At 45.5% G+C, this 8,379-nt stretch overlaps 1 protein-coding gene across 1 annotated transcript; it reads right to left on the reverse strand.

The window, feature by feature from the left end:
* Positions 1–1,066: 1,066 nt before the first annotated feature.
* Positions 1,067–2,235, reverse strand: LOC140187034 (cytochrome c oxidase subunit 8A, mitochondrial). Its single transcript, XM_072241949.1, has 2 exons — positions 1,989–2,235; positions 1,067–1,356 (listed from the first exon to the last, which is right to left on the reverse strand). The coding sequence occupies exons 1-2, from the start codon at positions 2,229–2,231 to the stop codon at positions 1,261–1,263; spliced, it is 339 nt and encodes a 112-aa protein (XP_072098050.1). The 5' UTR covers positions 2,232–2,235; the 3' UTR covers positions 1,067–1,260.
* Between the last annotated feature and the right edge of the window lie 6,144 nt (positions 2,236–8,379).

Raw genomic sequence — 8,379 nt, forward strand, 5'->3', positions numbered from 1 at the left:
AGCCCGCAAAATCAACTGCTTCCAGATTCACAAGACAGGGCAACATAATACTGATTGGCTAACATGCATCCCATAGTCCTGTTATCTCCAGCCATAACCCAAACATTGCTGCTACAGATAAACCATTACTTCAGCAGTAAACCTTACAGTGCTACAATAGTATCTAAGTTGGACTCTGTAGTGTGCAAGACATCTTGGCTGAACAGAGGTGAACTTTTAGACTAAGACAACTATGCTGCTCCAAAGAGCGCAATATGAGGCTTAGGAAAGAGGCGTCCACCGTTAAGGATCCCCACCAGCCAGGACATGCCCTATTCACAATGATACCGTCGGGAAGGAGGTACAGAACCTTGAAGGCACACACTCAATGTTTCAGGATCTGATTTCTGAATAGACATTGAACCCGTGAACACTACCTCAATACTTTTTATTTCTGTTATTTTGTACTACGCTTTATAACTTAACTATTTAATAGACATACTGTATGTATTTAATATAACTCAGTTTTTTCTCAATTATTTGTCATGTATTTCATTAGGGCTTTACTCTTTGGAGAGAGGGAGGATGAGAGGAGACGTGATAGAGGTGTACAAGATAATAAGAGGGATAGATAGAGTGGATAGCCAGCGCCTCTTCCCCAGGGCACCACTGCTTAATACAAGAGGACATGGCTTTAAGGTAAGGGGTGGGAAATTCAAGGAGGATATTAGAGGAAGCTTTTTTACTCAGAGAGTGGGTTGGTGCATGGAATGCACTACCTGAGTCAGTGGTGGAGGCAGATACACTCATGAAGTTTAAGAGACTACTAGACAGGTATATGGAGGAATTTAAGGTGGGGGCTTATATGGGAGGCAGGGTTGAGGGTTGGCACAACATGGTGGGCCGAAGGGCCTGTACTGTGCTGTACTATTCCATGTTCTATTATACTGCTCATAAAGTTAACAAATTTCACGACACATGCCGATGATAGTAAATCTAGTTCTGATTGAGTAGGTTGAAGTCTCCGGTGCAGTGCCTGCAAATTAAAATTTATAAATAAACAAGGCTGACTAAGGTTGTCGTAGCTCTTGACGGATGTTTTTATTTAACATGCAGAAACAGCAAGGAACGCTTCCCCGCGTTGTAAGGCACGGGAGACAGCTGGGATAAAGACTACAGCAACAGAGAGCACATTGTTATCCCCGAAATGTTCTTTCAACCTCAGATTCTAAATATAACCGGGGTCTGAATGCAGTCGACCACAAAACCTCCCTGTTCCTTTTAATTTCTTTTACGGTATTCCGGCAGGCGATGCAGAATCCAACCCGCTGGTCCAAACAGGCTCAATGCGAAAACCGACAGACACAGAACTGTCTTCTGTAAAAACCACACAAAGAAACAGAGAGAAACACTGCGTTACCATTTTATAGATGCCGAAATCCGTGCAGTGCCAAAAAAAATCTGTCAAGTGTTAAAATTTTACAGAGAGGGGGCAAAAACATTAGCAACCCAATTTTTGCCTTAAGAAAAGGAGAATAAATTATATAAATAGCAGTTTTAACAACATACATTGATGAAGTAAGGCAAGGAAAAATATATTCCAGAGAGACCCGTTAAAAAGCGAGCAAAGTAACAGTGTGGATTTCAAAGTTCATTTAGTTTTTATAAAGTGTGCAAAACTCTAAATTTCCGTGCGACCATCAGACCATGAAACATAAGAGCAGATTTAGGCTATTCGGCCCATCGAGACTGCTTCACCATCCATCATGATTAATTCATTCTCCCTCTCAACCCCCACTCTCCTGCCTCTCCCGTCACCTTTGATGAGCTCGTAACTCCGAATTCGGATTTTACAAAATCAGGTCTTCGGGCAGCACTATTTTTGAGTAATTTTGAAAATAAAGTTTTTTTTTCTAAATTCAAATTTTTCCACTCTGTTGGATGTACGTGACGGTCATCAGGTTGCACTCACTGGAGAAGTCGTGGCTGTGCCGTGGCTACAAACTTACCAAAGGGCCGATTTTCTCTTTTGGCGGTTTCACGTGAATGTTCGCCTTTTGCATTAAAGACTGCATCACGGACAAGCGGCAGCCACACGGCCCACGGAGAACTCCCGACATGTCTTTGCTTTTTCTGTGGGCGCTCTGCGGTTCAAACTGTGACTTGGATTTCTCACGGTCAGCGCCAAGCTGACGAGGGCTGTGTGATTTGGCAATCAGTCCCAGAGAGGCAGGACCACTGAGACCGTCCATTCAGTTGTCCACTCGTCTGCTACCAGGTCTTAAAGTGTGCGGAAATTTTGAGTATCACATTCAACGCTGAAATTATTCGAACTCACTTTATTCAGATGAGCGAACATCTCAGTGCTGTCCTAACTAATCGACATTGGCTTCCTGCATCTTTTAGAACTGATTTAAAAATTAATTTACTTGCTTTTAAAGCTCTCAATGGTCTGGGACTGGAGTACATCACAGATTGTTTTTGTTTTATGATCCTGCTCGAACTCTCACGTCTTCTTCCACCGGTCTCTTAAATTTCAACAATCTCCTTCAAAAGATAATTGGCATGTCAGCTTTTCTGAACTACGCCCCAAACTGTGGAATTCAACATCTAGAACTATAAGGGATGTAGACTCAATTAACACTTTTAAACATCAGATCAAAACCTATTTATTTAACCTTGCTTTTAACCAACATCTTTTTGTCTTCTTTTAATTTTCATGTTTGCACTTTATCCCGTTGTAAAATACTTTGAATTCCATCGTCTGTGTGGAAAATGCTCTATAAATAGGTTATTATTATTAAAATTAATAATTGTGGATAATTAACAGGGCTGGGAAATTCTATTTGATGGAACTTTTATACAGATTTTCACATTGGTAGTACATCCCAATGCCTCCATAGAATGCAAAGTTTTGTTTGGTGCTCTAACTTTAGGGATGAGAATAAAGTTAAAAATTTCGCTTTCATCAAAATGATTGTCTCATTACTCTGCAGACAGTGCTTTGCCTAGCGTCACTTTATGGACATATAATCAATATGTGCATATAAACTGTATAATATGTTATATTTATTGTGTTTTTATTATTGAGTTCTTTATCTTATTGTTTATGTGTGTGTGTGTGTTTGTCAGTGTGCGTATGTGTTTGCGTGTGTGTGTGTCAGTGTGTGTGAGTTTGTGTATGTTTGTGTGTGTGAACGTGTATGTGTGTGAAAGAGAGAATGTGTGTGCGTGCGAGTGTGCATGTGTGTATGTGTGTGAAAGAGTATGTGTGTACGCGAGCATGTGTGTGTTTGTGTATGTGTTTGTGCGTGTTTGCTTGTGCGCGCGTTTGTTATGTTTGTGTCAATGTGAGTGTGTGTGTGCTTGTGTGTGAGTGTGTATGTGTGCGCGAGAGCCTGTGTGTGTTTGTGTGAGTTTTTGTGTGTGTGTGTGTGCGCATGTGTTTGTGTGTGTGAATGTGAATGTGAGTGTGAGTGTGTGTGTGTGTGTGTGTGTGTGTGTGTGTGTGTGTGTGTGTGTGTGTCTTTTCTCCCTTACACTGGTGAAGATTCGCATCTAAGCTGCGCGGGTGCGCGGTCATGCAGTAACTCAAGTGCTCCCATGCACATAGACTTTGTTTTCGTGCAGCCGGGATTTTATTTATTATTTTATTAAAGTGCAACGCAGTTTTCAGGCCATGTAACCATTTCTTGCTCAGAGCAATTGTCGGTCCGCGCATTTTTAGAAAAAACAAATTAGAGGCAGCGCTGCACTTGTGGGCTGGAAATGACATTAAACAACCTTGATTTTTGCATGGATTCGATCTGACAATGCGCCCTCGTGGGCACTCGAGTATCTCAGCCGTGGGTAAAGGCTCCGATAGTTGTGTGTCACACTCAATTATCTTTTCCCGCTCTGATCCAGATCAGTTTCAGGCCTGTATTATGCAAACATGACAACGGCAAATACCCAGAAGCATCAGACTCCATCCAGTCAAACTCCTCCCGACCTCTTCCTCAACTCTTTCCAGCCAGCACCGTTCCGTTTTCCAATTTCCTTTCTTCAGCAGTCTTTTAACTTTGAATAAAACTCTAATATTCAAACATGCTCAAATTAACCTTACAAAATTCTCTCCCGATGCAAGTTCTGTTCAAGTTCTCAGACGGTCTCTTCAATTTGAAGTTCAAGTTAAAGTTCAGTTTATTATCATTCAACCACACACATATATTAGTAATAGGGTGGTCACTCGAGCTGAGTGTGATGTTTACCTGAGGAGTTGTCTGTTGGTGGTTCCTCACGTGGCTGTCGAGGCTAATTGAGGATCCACATATTCTGGTGCAGTGTGGACACGAGCGAGTGGTGGCTGTGGTTCGTCTACACACATACTGCCAAATGAAGCAACATTCCTCCAGACCAAGGTGCACAGTACAGTACATATCGAGTAGAAAAGGCAGCGACTTGCAGCAGTTTGCAGCTTTGAGCAGTGCTAAATCAGGAATTGGAAACCTGAGAAGATATAGTTCACTCAGGTTTCCCCATTGAGTAGAAGAGACTGCAGCAATTTGGTGCTTTGAGCAGCTGTCCATCAATGTTTGGGATTGATTGACGGAAACAAATTAAAGAAAGTCAGGGGCAAGCGGAGCGGCCATCATTGGAGTGGTCAGAGTTAGAGTGGAGGGTTGAGGCTTCAGCAAGGAGGAGGCTTGAATGAGAGAAGGCAAAAAAATAAGCTGTAGCTTGAGTATTTTTTCTCCCCTACAGTTTTTCCTTCTTTATATCTGCTCAGTTAGGAGCAGTAAAGAAGTCAGGCAGGAGAGTTGAATGGTCCTGTTGCGGGATGTGGGAAGGCAGGGAGACCTTGTGTTTCTGACAACTACAACTGTGAGAAGTGCATCCGGCTGCAGCTTCTAACAATCTACATTAAGGAGCCGGAGCTGGAACTGGATGAACTCTGGATCATTCGGGAGGCTGAGGGGGTGATGGATGGGACTCATAGAGAAGTAGTTACACCCAAGGTGCAGGACACAGGAAACTGGGTGGCAGCCGGGAAGGAGAAGAAGGTTAAGGTTAAGGAGCCAGTGCAGAGTACCCCTGTGGCCATCCCCCTCAACTACAGGTTTGGATAGTGTTGCAGGGGGGAGGGGAATGACCTAGCAGAGGAAAGACAGGACTCTGGCACTGAGTCTGGCTCTGTGACTCAGAAGGGAAGGGGGGAGCATGCTGTGGTGACAGGGGATTCATTAGTTAGGGGTACAGACAGGAGGATCAGTGGATAAGACCGAGATTCCCAGAGGGAATGTTGCCTCCTGGGTGCTAGAGCCTGGGATATTTTGGCTCAAGTTCTTAATTGGGAGAGTGAACAGCCAGAGCTCATAGTCCATCAGGTACCAATGATGTGGGTGGGCTGAGTGATGAGGTTCTGCATAGGGAGTTCAGGGAATTCAGTGCTATGTTAAAAGGCAGGACCTCCAGGGTTGTGATCTCAGGATTGTTACATGTGCCACATGCTAGTGAGGCCAGAAATAGGAAGATTATACAGTTTAACACTTGGCTAAAGAGTGAGTGTAGGAGGGAGGGCATAAGAATTTGTCCGCTTTAATTTGCCTCAAGATAGCAAGCACCTCCTTCTTTTCAATCTGTACAGTTTCCATGATCTCACTACTTGTTTCCCTTAATTCCATAGACTTTATGCCAGTTTCCCTAGTAAATACAGATGCAAAAAACCCATTTAAGATCTCCCCAATTTCTTTTGGTTCCGCACATAACCGACCACTCTGATCTTCAAGAGGACCAATTTTATCCCTTACAATCCTTTTGCTCTTAATATACCTGTAAAAGCTCTTTGGATTATCCTTCACTTTGACTGCCAAGGTAACCTCATGTCTTCTTTTAGCCCTCCTGATTTCTTTCTTAAATATTTTCTTGCACTTTTTATACTCCTCAAGCACCTTATTTACTCCCTGCTTCCTATACATGTCATACAACTCCCTCTCCTTCTTTATCAGAGTTGCAATATCCCTTGAGAACCAAGGTTCCTTATTCCTATTCACTTTGCCGTTAATCCTGACAGGAACATACAGTTCCGCTCTCAGATACTCCAGCGCTTGGGTCCTAACCATCCTGACCTGGGGCTCTCGTCACAGTACGATTCAGGCCAACATGGACCCAGTGGAGCTGCAGCACCTCTCGTATGCAGAGGCCAGCCACAGAGAGTACAGTTCTGGAGAGTCTGGAGAAAAACGACCTCCAGGTCGCCGGGTGCCAACTATTGCAAGGAGGAAGCCAGTGTCGCTCGGGTGAGGCTGTCATTCGTTCCGCGAGCCAGTCCATCTTCCGACCCCAGAGAGATTGAGCCGTGACCCGGCTCCTGCCAACGCTTCCTCGCTCAATGTTCGTTGGCGTTTGAACTCCAGCCATCCTGGTCCCAGAAAAGTGGCCTTCATGATCCCTATCCCGACCGGGAGAGCCCTGGCCTGGACTACCGTGCATTGGGAGCAAAGATCGGAGATTTGATCGGATTCGGAAGAATTCATCTCGCCAGAGCAAACCGAGCCTCGGACCGTCTGATGACGGTGCATCAGAATAGTCGGTCAACAGTCGACTACTAGATTGAATTTCAGACTCTGGCGGAAGAGAGTTGCTGAAATGGGGAGGCCTTGGCCACATTGTACCGGCACTGACTCCGGGGTGAACTAAAGGATGTCCTTGCCTTGGGAGAGCTGGAGTGGACCCAGAGGCTTTGATTGTTCAATCCAACCACCTCAATAATTGCCTGGCGGAGCGACAGTGGGACTACCTCAAGATGTTAAAGAGGGCTAGCCTGAGCCTGGCCTCAATGCATCGCAGTTCCACATCTTAAATCGGACAGCATCCCCTGCTCAAGATCCCATTGAGTCCATGCGAATCGGCTGCACCAGACTCCCCACTGATGAGAGGCTCCGGCATCGGTGTTAAGGTTGCTGCAATTCTTGTGTGGAAGCAGATCGCCTGTGGGGCGAATAGCGAAACCCAATACCATGAATGGCAGCAATGCTTCACTACCAGATGAACTCAACAGCTTCTATGCCCACTTTGAAAGGGAGAACACAACCACAACTGTGAAGATTCCTGCTGTACCTGATGACACTGTGATGTCTGTCTCAGAGGCCGATGTTAGGCTGTCTTTAAAGAGAGTGAACCCTCGCAAGGCGGAAGGTCCCGATGGAGTACCTGGTAAGGCCCTGAAAACCTGTGCCAACCAACTAGCGGGAGTATTCAAGGGCGTTTTCAACCTCTTACTGCTAGGGGCAGAAATTCCACTTGCTTCAAAAAGGCAACAATTATACCAGTGCCTAAGAAGGATAATGTGAGCTGCCTTAATGACTATCGCCCAGTAGCACTCACATCTACAGTGATGAAATGCTTTGAGAGGTTGGTCATGAGTAGACTGAATTCCTGCCTCAGCAAGGACCTGGAACCACTGCAATTTGCCTATCGCCACAATGGGTCAATGGCAGATGCAATCTCAATGGCTCTTCACATGGCTTTAAACCACCTGGACAACACAAGCAGTTATGTCAGGATGCTCAGTGGAGCTCCAGCGCCTCTCGTATGCAGAGGCCAGCCACAGAGAGAACATTTCTGGAGAGTCTGGAGAAACACGACCTCCATAGCTCTATAGCTCAGCATTTAATACCATCATTCCCACAGTCCTGATTGAGAAGTTGCAGAACCTGGGCCTCTGTACCTCCCACTGCAAAGGGTTCCTCGACTTCCTAACCGGAAGACCACAGTCTGTGCGGATTGGTGATAACATATCCTCCTCGCTGACGATCAACACTGGCGCACCTCAGGGGTGTGTGCTTAGCCCACTGCTCTACTCTCTATATCCCCATGACTGTGTGGCCAGACATAGCTCAATACCAACTATAAATTTGCTGATGATACAACCATTGTTGATAAACTCTCAGATGGTAATGAGAGGGCATACAGGAGCGAGATAAGCCAACTAGTGGAGTGGTGTCACAACAACAACCTGGCACTCAACATCAGTATGCAATGGTCTGGTCCGTGAAGTCCGCATTCCGGTTCACGGTCCAGTCCATGGACTCAGGTCTCCGGGTCTTCCAGTTGTCCCTTGTTTAACTAAATCAAAGGCACCTGATTCCCATCTTTGGGCTTGCAATATAAGTAGCCTTGGGAGTGAGTGTGGGTGGCTGGTTTGTCTTGTCAGTCCCCCTTGGAGTAACCTGCCGGTGGAAGGCTGGAGCAGCCAATTGCCATCCCTAGGCTGCATTGGGGAACCATCCCCTCATGGAGCCTTGCTGTCAGTAGCTGGAGCTGTCTTTGTGGTATGAATTCGACTGTTTCTTGGGCCAGCTGAGTGGTTGCCAGCCACTCTGAGCCAGGTAGGGATCCAACTGTTTCTGTAGCCAGCTA

Source organism: Mobula birostris, chromosome 1 (assembly GCF_030028105.1).
Source record: "Mobula birostris isolate sMobBir1 chromosome 1, sMobBir1.hap1, whole genome shotgun sequence".
NCBI classification, from domain to species: domain Eukaryota; kingdom Metazoa; phylum Chordata; class Chondrichthyes; order Myliobatiformes; family Myliobatidae; genus Mobula; species Mobula birostris.